Source organism: Carcharhinus amblyrhynchos, chromosome 19 (genome assembly GCF_965287045.1).
Source record: "Carcharhinus amblyrhynchos chromosome 19, sCarAmb.v2.hapA, whole genome shotgun sequence".
NCBI lineage: Eukaryota > Metazoa > Chordata > Chondrichthyes > Carcharhiniformes > Carcharhinidae > Carcharhinus > Carcharhinus amblyrhynchos.
This window is the reverse complement of record NC_137342.1, coordinates 17,118,597-17,135,202: the sequence shown is the minus strand read 5'-3', so window position 1 is coordinate 17,135,202 and position 16,606 is coordinate 17,118,597. Positions and strand designations below refer to the sequence as shown.

The 16,606-nt window shown below is 42.5% G+C and overlaps 1 protein-coding gene across 1 annotated transcript in view; it reads right to left on the bottom strand.

Moving 5' to 3' along the window:
- Positions 1–8,307: 8,307 nt before the first annotated feature.
- The window catches only part of LOC145355340 (laminin subunit beta-4-like), a 94,303-nt gene continuing 86,004 nt past the window's right edge, over positions 8,308–16,606 (bottom strand). Inside the window, exons 32-34 of the mRNA XM_080207296.1 lie at positions 12,505–12,681; positions 10,464–10,614; positions 8,308–8,705 (exon numbers count right to left, since the gene is read on the bottom strand). Of these exons, the coding sequence (XP_080063422.1) occupies positions 8,572–8,705; positions 10,464–10,614; positions 12,505–12,681 (462 nt within the window). The 3' untranslated portion in view covers positions 8,308–8,571. The remainder of the gene's footprint in view (positions 8,706–10,463; positions 10,615–12,504; positions 12,682–16,606) is intronic.

Below are 16,606 nucleotides of genomic sequence, written 5' to 3'. Positions count from 1 at the left end.
GACAGAATAAAAAGAAAGGATGAGATCCTGCGGCCTCGTGTTTCCCACCAGCGGGAGGTGGCGCACTGTTTGCTAGCGGTGGGGTCCTCCGATCCCGCTGCTGTCGATGGGAATTCCCATTAACATCATCCCCTGTGGGTGGGGGTGCGCTGCCGGCGGGACCTAAAAATCCCGCTAGCATGAATGGCTGGAGAACTCCGGCCAAAATCTGCAGTTGTTGGATTGTTCTGGAAAACAATCCCTTGTTGACTTTGGCATTGGGGATTATATCTGAGAAAATGAATGTCAAACATTCAGCTCCGGGCCATCTGTTTTCCCAAAGCTATGAGGGCCACTTCATAAAGGACTTTTAGTGTGCGAATGCAGTATGTCCACTGCACGTACGCATCTTCCAGACAGGAACAGGCAACATTTGGGGAATCTTTGCTGTTCAGTGTTGCATGGGCATAGACACTAGGATTCTGTATTTCAAGAGAGCTGGATGCATTTCATTCTCTTGGCTGGAGCAAAGCAGCTGGAATGAGCATGTGGCTTCATGAGGATTGCCATCTTCTAATAGTGTGAAGTGCCATCGACTGCACACATCTCACTTTGTGGACACTTCATGTGAGAGGCACCACAATTGGAAGGGATTCCACTCCCTCAGTGTTCAGCTATGTGTGACTATGAACAGTGTACTGTGCAGATCAGTACCTGATCCTTTGGGAGCATTCAGGTAGCCGTGATGTATTTACTCCAGACAGTCCAATGTGTTGTCTCCTTTTGAACCATCAGGACAAATCAAGGGGTGGTCAAGGACTAGGTTTCTGCTATGATAATATGGTTTATTTCTCCTCTGCACAACCCAAGTGGGCAGCAAGCATGTAACAAAAGCTGTGTTGCCACACACAGCAGACACCATCTCCCTGGCCATGCACTCAACCCAGGAACACCTAGATAACAAAGACATCTATGTCAGAGTCCTATTTATTGATTACAGCACAGCCGTCAACACCATTATCCCTACGAAACTCATCTCCAAACTGTGACTGAGGCCTCGGCTCCTCCCGCTGGATCCTGAAATTCCTAACCCACAGATCACAATCAGTAAGGATAGGCAACAACACCTCCTCCACGATCATCCTCAACACTGGTGCCCCACAAGACTGTGTCCTCAGCCCCTTACCATACTCCTTATACACCAATGACTGTGTGGGCAAATTCCCCTCCAACTCGATTTTCAAGTTTTCTGACAACCGCCGTAGTGGGTCGGGTCTCAATTAATGATGAGACAGAGTGCAGGAATGAGATAGAGAATCTGGTGAACTGTTGCAGTGACAAAAATCTCTCCTTCAATGTCAACAAAACAAAGGAGATTGTCATTGACTTCAGGAAGTGTAGAGGAGAGCAAGCCCCTATCTAATCATTGGGACAAAGTAGAAAGGGTCAAGAGTTTCACGTTTTTAGATATCCAGATCACCAACAATCTGGCCTGGACCCCCATGGTGACACTGTAGTTAAGAAAACCCACCAATGCCTCTACTTCCTCAGGAGGCTAAGGAAATTTGGTGTGTCAGATATGACTCTCACCAACTTTTACAGATGCACCATAGAAAGCATTCTTTCTGGTTGTGTCACAACTTGGTGTGGCTCCTGCTCTGCCCAAGACCACAAGAAACTACAAAAGGTCGTGAATGTAGCCCAATCCATTACGCAAAGAAGCCTCCCATCCATTGACTCTGTCTACACTTCCCGCTGCCTCAGCAAAGCAGCCAGCATTATCAAAGACCCCATGCACTGCGGACATTCTCTCTTCCATCTTCCTCCATTGGGAAAAAGATGCAAAAGTCTGAAGTCACGTCCCAACCGACTCAAGAAAAGCTTCTTCTCTACTCTCATCAGGTAAATTTAACTTTACAGTCATAGCTAGAGTTTAGAGAAAGATCAACTTAATGCAAGGTAGTTCCTATCTGTCTGCTTCACTTGTCTTTCTCAGTGGTAGCAGTCACGAGTTGCATTAAGTTGATCTTTCACTACACCCTATGACTGTAACACTACATTCTGCACTCTCTCGTTTCCTTCTCTATGAATGGTATGCTTTGCCTGTACAGCGCACAAGAAACAATGCTTTTCACTGTATGCTAATACATGTGACAATAATAAATCAAATCAAAATGTGACAGAGCTGATCAGCTATTCAGTGAGCAGCTGAGGAGGAGAGGAAAGGGTGAAGGGAACTAGAACAATCCCTTTCTGGCTGATATGCCCAGGATCAGCTCATCTGATTGCGATTCCAATGAACACATTGGAAATATCTATTCACCAACACCTTCCCTTCCTCAATCCCTGATAATTACAACAGTGCAAAGCAAAAATAAAATCCACCAGCAAATAAATACCCCAAACTAAATTTACAAATCAAACTATGGCATATTGTATACAGGCATCAATTAATCGGCTTTTGATTTGATTTTTATTATTGTCACATGTATTAGCACACAGTGAAAAGTATTGTTTCTTGCACGCTATACAGGCAAAGCTTACCGTTCATAGAGAAGGAAACGAGTGTGTGCAGAATACAGTATTACAATATTGTACTGTTAGAAGGGTGGCAAAGTGGTAAGTACTACTACCGCAGAGCGCCAGTGACCCAAGTTCGATTCCCGGCTGTGAGGAGTTTACACGTTCTCTCTGTGTCTGCGTGGGTATCCTCAGGGTGCTCCAGTTTCCTCCCACAGTCTAAAAGATGTGCAGGGTAGGTGAACTGGCCATGGTAAGTTCTCCCTCAGTGTCGCTGAACAGGTGCCAGAATGTATTGGGTCGCACAGTTGTCACGATTGAATAGCAGTCATTGGATGCAAACTGTGAGATGTGGATGTGAGACCCAAAGCATTTCTTAGTGCGTGGAAGTTTTAGTGAAGCATAATCATATTAGATATGAAGGCTAATTGTTAGAGATTGGTGGGAATGTGGTGAATTCAGCAATGTCTGAGGCTGTCAATAGAATATGACATTTTAAGATGCATTCACTGACCTTGGTTACTCTTCTGAGGTCATTTGAGTTTCTTGCAGCATTGCGTCCAGGTCTTTGATGTTGGTTTCTGCCTTTTATGGCCACAACTATCTGCTTCCACTGCCTTTGCAAGTTTCCCTTTGGTCCCTTGTGCACAAATTACATTTCTCCTGCTCTCCTGCTATAAAAGTAGGGAGGTCTTGCTGCAACTGTACAGGGTACTGGTGAGGCCGCAGCTGGAGTACTGTGTGCAGTTTTGGTCGCCGCACTTGCGCAAGGATATATTGGCCTTGGAGGGAGTGCAGAGGAGGTTCACTAGGTTGATACTGGAGATGAGGGGGTTGGACTATGAAGAGAGACTAAACAGACCAAGTCTATACTCGTTGGAATTTAAAAGGATGAGGGAGGATCTTATAGAGACATATAAGATAATGAAGGGGATGGATAGGGTAGAGGTAGAGAGATTCTTCCCGCTTAGAAAGGATAGCAGGACTAGAGGGCACAGCCTCAAGATAAGGTGGGGGGCAGTTTAGATCAGAGTTGAGGAGGAACTTCTTCACTCAAAGGGTGGTGAATCTCTGGAATTCTCTGCCCGTTGAAGTGGTGGAAGCTACCTCGCTAAATATATTTAAGTCACGGGTAGATAGGTTTTTGGTAGACAAGGGAATTAAGGGTTATGGGGAGAAAGCGGGAAAGTGGAACTGATCCACTTCAGATCAGCCATGATCTTATTGAATGGTGGGGCAGGCTCGAAGGGCTAGATGGCCTACTCCTGCTCCTACTTCTTATGTTCTCCACCTCCTGCATCAGAGTCTTCAGTGCAGCATTGGAAAATCTTGGAACCTGCTCTCAACCGTGAGCCATTATTGAGTTTCTTCCAGATCAAACTTACTGTTAGGATGACTTCCAGCATGTGCTCCAGCCAGAACGCTCCTCCCCTTTAAGTAGTGCAGGCTCACTTTAACTTGTGCTGGCCTCTCATGAGTTTGCACCGCTTGCTATGCTGTGCAACTGCAATGCGATTATCACTGGCTGAATGTTTCAAACATTTTAAGTTACTGGCAGCACAAAGTTAGAACGGATAATTTTTACAGAGTGATCCTGTACCTGTTTTCAAGCCGCGTACAAGTTTGTAGTCAAAATGTTTATACTGTACGGTTGGTCATATTGCTTCATGCCTCTTCTTATATTTAGGTTGTGAACACGATAACATAAGAAATAGGAGGAGCAGTAGACCACATGGTCTGTAACGCTGCTCCGTCATTCAAAATCATCATGGCTGACCTTAGGGTCCAACTCCATTTTCTTGTCACTCCCCATATCTTTTAATGGTCTGAGCGACCAAAAATCTGTCTTTCCCCGCTGTTATATATATTCAGAGATGGAGCTCTCACAATCCTTTAGGATAGAGAGTTCAAAAGATTCACAACCGTTTGACTGAAGAAATTTCTCATCACCTCAGTCCTCAACAACCAGCCCCACATTCCGAGACTATGCCCCTGATTTTTGGATTACCTGGACAACAGAAACAATCTCGCAGCGCCCTCCCTGTCAAACCCTTTCAAAATTTTGCGAGTTTCAGTGAGATGGCTTCTCATTCTTCTAAGTTCCAGAGAAGGTAGGCCCAATTTACTCGGCATTTCATTGTAGTCCAACCCCTCATCCCAGCAACTAATTTATTGAATCTTCATTGAACTGCCTCCAATGCAAATATATATCCTTTATTAAATGTGGAGACCAAAACTACATGCAGTACTCCAGATGTGGTCTCACCAAAACTATGCACAACTCTAGCAAGACTTTATTATTCTTGTACTCCATTCCACTTGCATTAAGGCCAACATACCATTTACCTTCTTAATTGCCAGCTGGACCTGCATGTTAACTTCCTGCATTCCTTGTGTAAGCACCCCCAAATCTCTATGAGCATCAGCACTTACAAGTTCCTCACTTTTTGAAAATATTCTATAACATAGCCTACATCTTCAGCATTTGATAGTCAGTTCAGTTGTACTTCAACTCTGCATGATTTGTTGAGAAACTTTCATCTCCACATGCACACACTCAGTAGTTTAGATAAGGTAACGTACAGGCATAAAACAGTTCATTGTTTTTTCTGCCCTCTTGTGGAAAAAAGAAGAGCCTGCAAAATTTGCGGAGTATCTCTTTAGTATATTGAATACAAAGCCTCTAAATATACTGATAATTATCTCTAACTGCTTGGAAAAGAAGAATAATTAAACGAAAGGCTCTTGTTATTTTCAGAGCTGCAACCAGGGCAATTGAAATAGGTGATTCATTCTTTGAAATAAGTTTTCAGCATGAATCTTTGCCACAATTTGTATTGGTATGGCTGCTTTAATGTAATAAAACATCCCAGTGCACTGGAGAGATTTAAACTTGGAATCTCAGGAACTTTGGGCATGGATTTGGGAGGGGACAAGTTGCTCAAGTATCTTGGAGAAGAAAAGCTTGGAGAAGAGGCAGTTATTTGCAAGGACAATGATGTTGAGCATTGTGGCTTTTGCGAGAGGATTGAAGGATAGAGGGCAGAATCTGAAGAGACGGAACTGTTAACAATATTGACTAATATGGGAACCAGGAAGAGAAGTTGGTGGTCAGCAGCTTAGTGGGATTAGAGTTGAGGGAGCAGGAAGTTTGTTGGATGAGATGAGCTCAGAGAAGCAAGACACAGATGTAATGTCAGTGATAGGGTTGGAGGCTTTCAGAAGATGTTTATTCTGTTGGGCAAGAGAAATAAGTGGCCGAAGCACTGATTGGCTGGTTTTAGCCTGAGTGACAAATCCATGAACTCCTTGTTTCTATGGGTAGTTAAAAAAATAAAAGCATTAACAAAGCGAGCATTTGTCCACAGAGAGCCTGGGGAGTTAATAATGGAAAATAAGGAGATGAGTTGAACAGGATTTTGCATTATTCTTCACTATGGAGGATACAAGTAACACCCCAGAAATAGCTGCAAATCAGGAACAGGGAGAAAAGAAGGAACTCAAGGAAATGACATTCAGTAAGGAAGTGGGATGGAACAATTGATGATGTAGGCTGACAAGTTGTTGGATCCTGATGGACTTCATCCTAGAATCTTAAAAGAAATGGCTAGTGGGATTGTTGGTGCATTAGCTTTAATTTTCCAAAATTCCCAAGATTCGGGGAAAGTTCCATTAAATTGGAAAATAGCAAATGTAACTCCTTAACATTATAGCAGGACATTTAGAGAAATTCATTCCCTATGGTAGAGTTGACAGGGTTTTGTGAACAAGAAATCATGATTGACCTGTTGGAGGAAGGAAGGGGTTAAAACACAATCTACTGGAAACTGTGGTTGGGGTTGGGGTTGGAGGCTGGGATGGGCGGGGGGGTGCTGTGAGGAGATAGTTGTTGATGTAGTTTATGGCTTTAGAGGAAAGCAGTGTTTTTGGACAGTAGTTTGTCAGACAGTTCTACAACTTAGCTGATAATAAGTAAATAACAGGATGAAGCGGATGAGTTGTAAAATTGCATCTGGAGATTGGCAGTTGTCGGTGTTGAGTACTGAGGCAGTTGCAGCAATGCCATCGTCATGGGGGATGATGATGTAGAATGCCGAGATGTCCATTGTGATGAGGAGTGCTCCTGGTTCAACTGCTGCATGTGTGCTGAGTTTGTGTAAGAAGTCCATAGTGTCGCAATAAGTGCTGGGGGTTCTTTGTACAATGGATTTCAGGATGCCCTCGAAATAGCCAGAGAGGTTCTTGCACAGGGTCCCACTGCCTGATATGATGGGACGGCTGGATGTGTTAGCAAAAAGCTCCTAAAGCTCAGCAGCTGGCTTCACCGGTGAGATTCAGCTATGCCCCTCCTTCTACTGGCAAGAATTGCATTCTGGCACTTTATCTGGACTGAGTGCCATAAGAATGTGTTTTTTTTCAACTTGCCCAAAAAACATGTCTGAAACTCACCCTTTTTCTTGCTCATTCAGCATTTAGCATTTCTTTGGGAAGTTTGCCTCCGGGGTGTTACAGTTGAGGATTCAGTCATGGTTGGAAACTTTTCAGCAGGACCAGTGTGAGTTACTGGTAAGATTGTGGAGAGAACTGGACCAATCTTGAAGCTGTGGAAACTCAAGGCTGTAGCTCACAAAACATGTAGACCATCAAAGGAGGAGAATAGTAACCGACTCAGGAATCAACAGGTGACTGCTACCATAATTTCAAAGATGGCAGAATTGGTTACTGGGATTTTGATTGTGAATGTAGAACTGGAGCAATGGTTACGGTGACTGAGGAAGCAGCACCTGCCCGAGGGACAAATCGGCTCAGAATTGATGAGCCTGCTTTTCAAATCTGTCCAACCTGCTGCTTTAAATTCAGGAGAGCCTACCACAGAACTGAGGTGCTCTCCTAGAGCCTGGAAGTCCCCAGAATGACTAAACTCATGATGAGCTTTTCCAGGGGTTATTCCCTCTTATAAAAAAAACAATGTTTGCCTTACTAATCCTGCTTTTAATCCCTCTAAAGGTGAATTTCAGAGTTAAGGGGGAAGTAGTGTGGTTGCATGGCCCTTTTAACGGGGTGATATCCGAAGGCCATGTGATCAGGCCAGACCCTATAGATTACTGAGGCTGGAAGCTGAGTCAATCAGGAGGAGGGTGCATACCCTGGGTGGAGGGAGATCCTTATACGGAGCCTGGGAGGAGAATTATTCAGTTGTGTAGTTTATTCAGTCTGACTTTTTGTACATATAATTATTTATTGTTGGCAATAAAGTCCCTGTTCTTCCAGACCAGATTGACTTGCCCTTGATCTTTGTAACTTCTAAGAACGGCACAGTGGTTAGCATTGCTGCCTCACAGCACCAGGGACCCGGGTTTGGTTCCCGTCCTGGGTCACTGTCTGTGTGGAGTTTGGACATTCTCCCTGTGTTGGTGTGGGTTTCCTCCCACACTGCGAAGATGTATGGGTTAGGTTGATTGGCTATGCTAAATTGCCCCTTAGTGTTGGAGGTTAGTACGGTTATGAGGATAGGACCTAGGATGGGATTGTGGTCAGTGCAGACTCGATGGGCTCAATGGCCTCCTTCTGCACTGTAAGGATTCCATGATTCTATGATCTATCACAGTCAAATCCTCCATTCTCACCTGCAGCAGGGCAGGCACAGACCGGATCGAAGAATCCCATCCTAGGTGAGTGAATTATATCAGGTTAGAGATGTTACTAGTTGATTGAAAGTCCAGCATGCTGGGGAATGGTTTCTTCTTGTAGCTGTGCGCATGGTTGTTCGACAAACAGGCATTCTTTAATGTTTGCAGTTGTGCTCAAAATCATTGTTTTTATTACAATTTGCAAAATGCAAACCATTGTCATTTTGAATGAACAAGCAAGGAAACAATATACATTAGGTGAATCTGTATAAGGAAATTAGTGTTATGTTTCAAAAGTGATTTGACTGTGGATGGCAAAACATAAAACCAACTCTACATTGGGAGTATAAAAAAAATACACTTTACATTATGTAAAATTTTAATTTTAAATGTTACAAAGAAGAAGTGATAATATTACAGTACAAACTGGAGTTTACTATGGTTAACATTCAGCATAGAAGCGGACTTTTTCATCAATTTCCTTTTTAATGAGGGTCACATTTTTTTCGAGGTCAGACAAATAACCTGTCTTCTCCATTATTTTCTTATTTCCATCTTGTATCTTCTTCTCCAGCTCTAAGTGGAAAAAATCAGTTTGCATTATTTCACTATTTACCATCTGTCCTCCTCACTCTCAGATTATTAAACTGCTTTTTGCTGCTGACAGGATTGATGTGTTTCCTGTGTCACATTTCAGTGGGGACGGATACAATGGCCCCTAACTTCTGGGTGAGTAGCAATTGAGTCAGGTTACCACTCCACTCATGGTTACTTACCTTGAAATCCAGCCGCTCCTATATTGCCTGTCCTTATGATTCAGACTGGGTGAGATCTAAGCAATAGAACAGGATCCTGAGGCCCACAGTCAAGGGCAACTGAAAGTACATAGACCATGCTCCCTTTTTATGGCACTAGCTACATTTAACCAGGTGAATTTGAAGGTTGAACAACTTTGACAAGCGAGGGGGAAGATAAGTTCATAAGGTAAGTGGGTAGGATTTGTGGGGGGCTGGTAGGGGCAATGGGGGAGAGGGTGGGGGGTTGGGTCAGGGTGGGGAGGGTTGGATGGGCTGGTCAAGGTAGTTAATAGGGGGAGTCACATGAAGAGGTTGGGTTGGGTCGATGCTCCAGTTACCCACAAGCTAGAAGTACTCTTAATTCTTCTGTTTCTGGGTAACTGTTGATTGTATCACAGTCAGAACCATCCTAAATTTACAATTCAAAATGCATTTTCAGATGGTTTCAGTGCAGGGCCATTGTCCAAAGGAAGTTTAAATTTCCTGGACACTTGCTGTGCAATCTTTATCTGATGAAGGCAGCCTAACTTTGGGGTACCCCTCAAGTACACTGCCCTGGAGCTCAGATATTACATTGAATATTCTGAGAATGTTTGAACTGAATCTCAGTCAGTGGCAGTGTGATTGCAACAGGACACCCTGAACCTTTCAAAATCCAAAGTTTAACCATCTTCAACCTGGTGAATATTGGTTACAATTCGGTAGGTCTGAAGATGTCTTTGTAGTCATAGGAGATTAACTGCCAGTCTTTATTGACTCTTTGAACTATTTACAAACATAGAATAAAGAGCACAAGCTAGGAGCTGTCTCCGTGCTTGCCAGTACACTCATCTCCGTCCGTCACTAGACTGATCCTGGATATAGGTCACGTGCTCCCCTTCCATCATTGTGTGGGCGGTACTGTACTCAGTCCCACATTAATTGTATACTTGCCAGACCTTAAACTACAGTGAGTGACTTTTTTTAAAGAAATCCTTGGGATCCTTACTAGCAAGTCCAGCATTTTATTGCCGATCCCTAATTGCACTAGAAGATTGATTAAAAATTCTGTTTATAGAATCAATAGTTGTTGCCATGTGAACTCTCAGTAAAGCCCCACGATGGACATCCCCACAGCCTATGCTATATTTTTTTCAAACGTCATGATTAATGAATAAAGTAACTATACAACAATGAAGAGGTTGGACTCCACACAAATCATAGAATCCCTACAGTACAGAAGTAGGCCATTCAGCCCATTAAGTCTGTAATGACCACAATCTCACCCAGTACCTATTCCCGCAGCCCCACACTTGTACCCTGCTAATCCCCCTGACATGAGGGTCAATTTAACATGGCCAGTCAACCTAACCTGCACATCTTTGGACTGTGGGAGGAAACTGGAGCACCTGGAGGAAACCCACACAGACACGGGGAGAATGTGCAGACTCCAAGGTCAGAATTGAAACTGGGCTCGTGGTGCTGTGAGGCAACAGTGCAAACCACTGTGTCGACCAAACATATATCCCTCCCCCTTGGTATAACAATGGGCACCCACCTGCAATTCTTTTCAGTTTTTCCTCCAGGTTTTTTGCCAGTTGAACAGCCTCTTGTTGTAATTGTTCCGCTTTCTCTTGTATATCCGCTGGAATCTCTTGTATATTGATTTTCCTTAATTTCACATAGGCTTCATTCATTTTTTGAAATTCCTTCAATGATTAAAGCATAAAAATATCTTCAAGCAAATCAGGCCATTTATAGGCAACAGATAGAAAAAAAATCAGTTAAATTGAGGAAACAAAATATGATGATTCAGAAAGCATGTTATAGTGGTTTTAAAATATAGAACTATAGAACTTAACACACTAGAGGTCATTCAGGCTCCAGTCTCCTTCAAATGGCCATGCTAGTTCACTCATAGAGCAATTCAAAGCTACTATTGCAGTTTTATTCTCTATTTATACCCTTATACTTAACTTTCTTTCAAATATCTATTCTTTTTTCTCTCAAAGATAAGACCGTAAGAAATGGGAACAGGAGTAGGCCATTGGGCCCCTCAAGCCTGCTCCGCCATTTAGTAGGATCATGGCTAATTTGACTTCGTCACATCCATTTTCCTGCCCTTTCTTTGCCTGTAACCCTTCATTAGCTTAATGATGCAATGTTCTTTCTGACTGTGGTCTAACCATTGATTTGTACAAATTTATTATTACCTCTTTGCTCATTATATGGCATTACTTTTGTAACTTGTGGGTCATAGTTTGAGGATAAGGGATAAACTGAGGTGAGGAGAAATTTCTTCACCAGAGGCTGGTGAATGTGTGGAATTCAATATCACAGAATGTAGTTGAAGCCTAAATATTGTGTGATTTCAAGAAGAATTTAAATATAGCTCTTGGGGCTAAAGGGCTCAAAGGATACAGAGGGGAAATGGGGCAATCAGGATATTGAATTGGATGATCAGCCATGATCAAAATGAATGGTGGAGCAGGCTTGAAGGGCTGAATGGCCTACTCCTGCTTCTAGTTTTTATGTTACTATATTTATGATCCTTTCCATTATGAACAAGAACCTCAACTTTCCCAGCAGCCAGTCAGTCTGTCAACCTGACTAACTGTTAGCTGTCAATCAGAAGATAAAGATGGTGACCTCCTGTGTGAAATTTGACAGCATTTCCATGTCTTTCTGCATGTACCCAACTGCTTGTAAACTGTAAATACTGAGGTCAAGGCATCACAGTTATGTGTGCCACTAGCTGGATATACCCGTCATTGATTTATGTTTGTGACTTAATTTTCTATTCATAGTGCAATATAACTCTGTGGAAATTCCATCACTGAGGAAAATCTAGGTCTTTATGATGGAAAGGGTCATAAACGTTGAAACATTTAAAGTAGAAGCAGGAGTAGGTCATTTGGCCCTTCAAGCTTGCTCCACCATTCATTTTGATCCACTTCAATGTCCTCTTTGCCCCATTCTCCTCTGAATCGTTTGATTCCATTAGACCCAAGAGCTATATGTAAATTCTTCTTGAAATCACACAATGTTTAGGCTTCAACTACATTCTGTGGTAGTGAATTCCACACATTCACCAGCTTCTAGTGAAGAAATTTCTCCTCAGCTTAGTTTACCCCTTATCCTCAAACTATGACCCACAAGTCAAAAAGACCTGATTCCTATTAGCCTGGTTTGAACTTTGGGCCCAGAAATGAAAATGCAACATGCTAGCCTTGCTATACCATTGGGGTTTTGCATCAAAAGTTGTTAGTTGTTGGGTACTTTCCCGATACACACCAACTGGTAGTTAAGATAACAATCATCTGAGTTCCAGAAGTTAATTTTTACTCACACTATTACTTATTACCTACAGCATATAAAAAGGTGGTTTGGCTGGTGTTTATGCTCCACACATACCTCTTTTCGCTCCTCTTCACCTGACCTGATAACATATCTTAATATTCCTTTTTCCCTCATGTATCGATCTAACTTCCCCTTCAGTACATCACAGTTGGCCACCTCAACTACTCCCTGTAGGAATTATGAGTATTTAGTAAGGTCACTGCATTATAACTTTATAAAGATAAGATTCAAATTATTACTTGTTCAGCTTCCTCAGCATGAGTCTTTGCTTCAGTCGTTTCCTGCATTGCTATTTTAGCCACAACCTTGTTGTTGCTGGTCTTGTTTTCCAGTTCTTCAATTTTGGTTTGTAACTTTGTTACATCGTTCATTAAATTCATCAGATCGTCGAAGATTGAATCAATTTTCCCATCAGCCTGTCAAGAAGAGGTTAAAATATCAAAGCATGAATATTGTAAGATGAGGAAAATTGCAAAATGAGTGATCTTTTACTCACTGACAGAAGTTTTAATATTGCAAAAAATTCAAATTTTAAAAAGGTGTATGACAAGAAAATCATCTGTAACACAGAGCATTTGGAGGGAAAATAAAATCGTTTGAAATGCTAAAAAAGGGTATGATCAAATACGAGACGGGGTGGGAAAATAATACACGTACTGACTCAATCAGGCTATTGGGGTGGCCCATTGGAGTATGAACTCCCTGATTAAGGATCTAATTGATGGACCAATCACAGAGTCTTTGCCCTGTACTTAACTGGGAGGGTCAGTTCCTCTGACATCCCCGGAGATAGACTGCTGACTGATAGCACTGTTAGAGTTTGTAAATAAAAGGATTTTGGGGAAGGGGCTTCTGCCTCCGAAGACTTATTACAACACATTTGATCAAAGTCTTCTGTCTAGGGGACCAATCAATACAATTTTGGGTTTGTCTTCACCATCTGGGTGGATCAGGCAGGAAATGATGTAACTTTGTTACATCGTTCATTAAATTCATCAGATCGTCGAAGATTGAATCAATTTTCCCATCAGCCTGTCAAGAAGAGGTTAAAATATCAAAGCATAAACATTGTAAGATGGGGTGGCCTCTAAAAGGAGGGTCGAACTGTGCTGTGAAAGGAAAAGGAAGGAGCATGAGGCATAAAGCTCAGGATATCAGGGCAGTGTTTGTCTCTCCTTCCCGCTCTTTCTCGCTCTCTAAAACCAGGACTGAAGAAAACTGTATACACCGAGGAATAGGTACGACCCTGAGGACCTTGACCAGACAGGACATGACGGGGTGAACATTTCATCTGCAGCCTATGGAATACTCATGTGGAGAGTCACCTCACATCTCCCAATAAAACCTTGGGTAATTTTGGGGGTTTAACAAGCATGAGGAGGGGAGTGTGGAGGGGCTTCAATCAGTGAAGTCCAAGCAGAAGTAATCAGTTTTATTATCAGCCATATAGAACATTTAGTGTTGATTGTGTCATATTTAGATTCACTGTACTTAATAAGATCCTCTTATTATTCAAAACTCACAACCTGTGTGGATTGCATTGTTCATCATCCTTCAGCTATGGTCAGAAATGTAAGCCCAGTCCTTTGACTGTAAATGAGTTCGTTCAGTCATGACCAGAAAGGCTGAATGACCCTCACGTGATCGGAAATGCCCGACAAACAAAGAACCAAACCATCTCCCTTTAACATTCAATGGTATCACCATTGCTGAAACCTCCACTAACAACATCTTATGGGTTGCCATTGACAAAATAATGAACTGAAAGAGTCATTTATAAACTGTGGCTAAAACTGCAGCTCAGAGTCAAGGACTTCTGCAGAGAGGAACTCACTTCCTGACTCTCCAAAGACAGTCCATTATCTACAAGGACAGGGATGTAATGGAATACTCTTCACTTGCCTGGATGAGTACAATCCAACAACATTGGAAATGGCAAATGGAATTTAATGTTGGCAAGTGCGAGGTGGTCCACTTTGGTAGGAATAATGGTAGGAAAGACTATTACTTACGTGGCGAAAAACTGCAGCAGGCGACGGTGCAGAGGGACCTCGGGGTCCTTGTGCATGAGTCGCAAAAACCCAGCTTGCAGGTGCAGCAGGTGGTCAGGAAGGCGAATGGGATGCTGGCCTTCATAGCGAGGGGGATTGAATATAAAAGTAGGGAGGTCTTGCTGCAGCTGTATAGGGCATTGGTGAGGCCGCAGCTGGAGTACTGTGTGCAGTTTTTGGGCGCCGCACCTGCGCAAAGATATTTTGGCCTTGGAGGGAGTGCAGAGGAGGTTTACTAGGCTGATACCAGAGTTGAGGGGGTTGAGCTATGAGGAGAGGCTGAATAAACTAGGCTTGTACTCGTTAGAGTTTAGAAGAATGAGGGGAGATCTCATTGAGACGTATAAGATGATGAATGGGATGGATAGGATAGAGGTGGAGAGACTCTTCCCGCTCAAAAAAGACAGTAGGACTAGGGGGCACAGCCTCAAGATAAAGGGGGGTGCGGTTTAGAACGGAGTTGAGGAGGAACTTCTTCACTCAAAGGGTGGTGAATCTCTGGAATTCTCTGCCCGTTGAAGTGGTGGAGGCTGCCTCGCTAAATATTTTTAAGACGCGGGTTGATGGGTTTTTGATAAGCGAGGGGATTAAGGGTTATGGGGAGAGGGCGGGAAAGTGGAACTGAGCCACGACAGATCAGCCATGATCTTATTGAATGGCGGGGCAGGCTCAAAGGGCTGGATGGCCTACTTCTGCTCCTATTTCTTATTTTCTTATGTTATGTTCATTCAAGAAGCTTGACACCATCCAGAACAAAGCAACCTGCTTGATTGGGACCCCATCCACTATCTTAAACATTCATTCCCTCCACCACTGATGCACAGTGGCAGCAGTGTGTATCATCTACAAGATGCACGGCAGCAGTTTACCAAGGCCGCCTTCAACGGCACCTTCCTACCGCCTAGAAGGGCGAAGGCAGAAAATGCATGGCAAATCTACCACTTGCAAATTTCCACCAAGCCACACACCCTCCTGACTTGGAATTGTATCACTGTTCCTTCACTGTTGCTGGGTTAAAATCCTGGAACTCTCTTAATAGCACTATGAGTGTACCTACACCACATGGACTGCAGCAGTTCAAGAAGATGTTTCACCATCATCTTAAGAGTAATTAGAGTTGGACAACAAATGCTGGCCCAGTCAGTGTTGCCCACACCTTGTGAAAGAGTACATAAAAATTTTTTAAAAGTCTCTATTTTTATCTAAGGTAAAATAGAGTCTGCTTGTAGACTCACAGACTCCGATGCATTCAGATCAAAAGCAAATGTCACTTTAGAGGCAGAAGAAATGGATCGTTTTCAGGTTAATCACCCAGTGGCGTAGTGGTGATTGTGGAATCCCTGTTCAAAGGAACAAAGCTTGTTGGAGACCTAAGAATTACCAGCGAATGACTTACAACTGGAAATTCAATCAAGTATGCTCAGAGGATTGGTGAAGGGGACTTTGTTTAAAAGGACTTTGGAAGATTCATCCTCGTAGGACACGGAGAAGAGCATTGACAGAGATGTTTGGGACTTGAAATACAAGGCTACAAGGCTGAGAATGTGCTGTACAGTATAAAGGTGCTACGTGGTTTTCAGTTGTGTTAAGCTGTTACTGAGGAATGTCTTTCCTGTCGTTATCTCTTAAGAAATATTTATTCGATGGTGATTTTTGTTACAATAAAAGTCTCAAAATGTGACATTTTGACGTGTGATTCCTTTGTGTTGGTCATTAAAAAAATTGTATTTTTTAAAAGTAGTTGTTCTCCGTGGGGATTATAACACTATTATTAGAAACGTACTACAGAAATGCAAATTCTTTGTTTTAATCTCTTAATTTTTCAAATGTGCTTGGATATGGTCATTCATGCCAGGGTTGTCCTAGAAACATCCATGTTTAAAAAATCTCTTCCAGTTAAGAAATAACAGTTACTTAAACAAAAAAAGTCATATTTTTCAACTGAAATGTTGGAAGGTGTTTGATATATATAACCAGACTGCAAGTGCATTCAATAAAATTTACTCCGATATTGCTAAAGTTATTGACACAAACAGCGATTTTTCTGAGATCTGTGTTAACCTACGCAGTCCTTTGAGATATGTGAAAAATGATTAGCTGCAACATAATGTTTACCACCTGTACTGGATGAGGCAATCTCTTGCTTTTCCCTTCCAAACTTGTTGCTATGGAAGCATTGTGTTAAGCTAATGTAAGATGAATCCTTCAGATGATAAAACAAAATTGGAAACTATGGGCAGCATCTTGTGTTTTGGGCAGCACAGTGGTTAGCACTGCTGCCTTAAAGCAT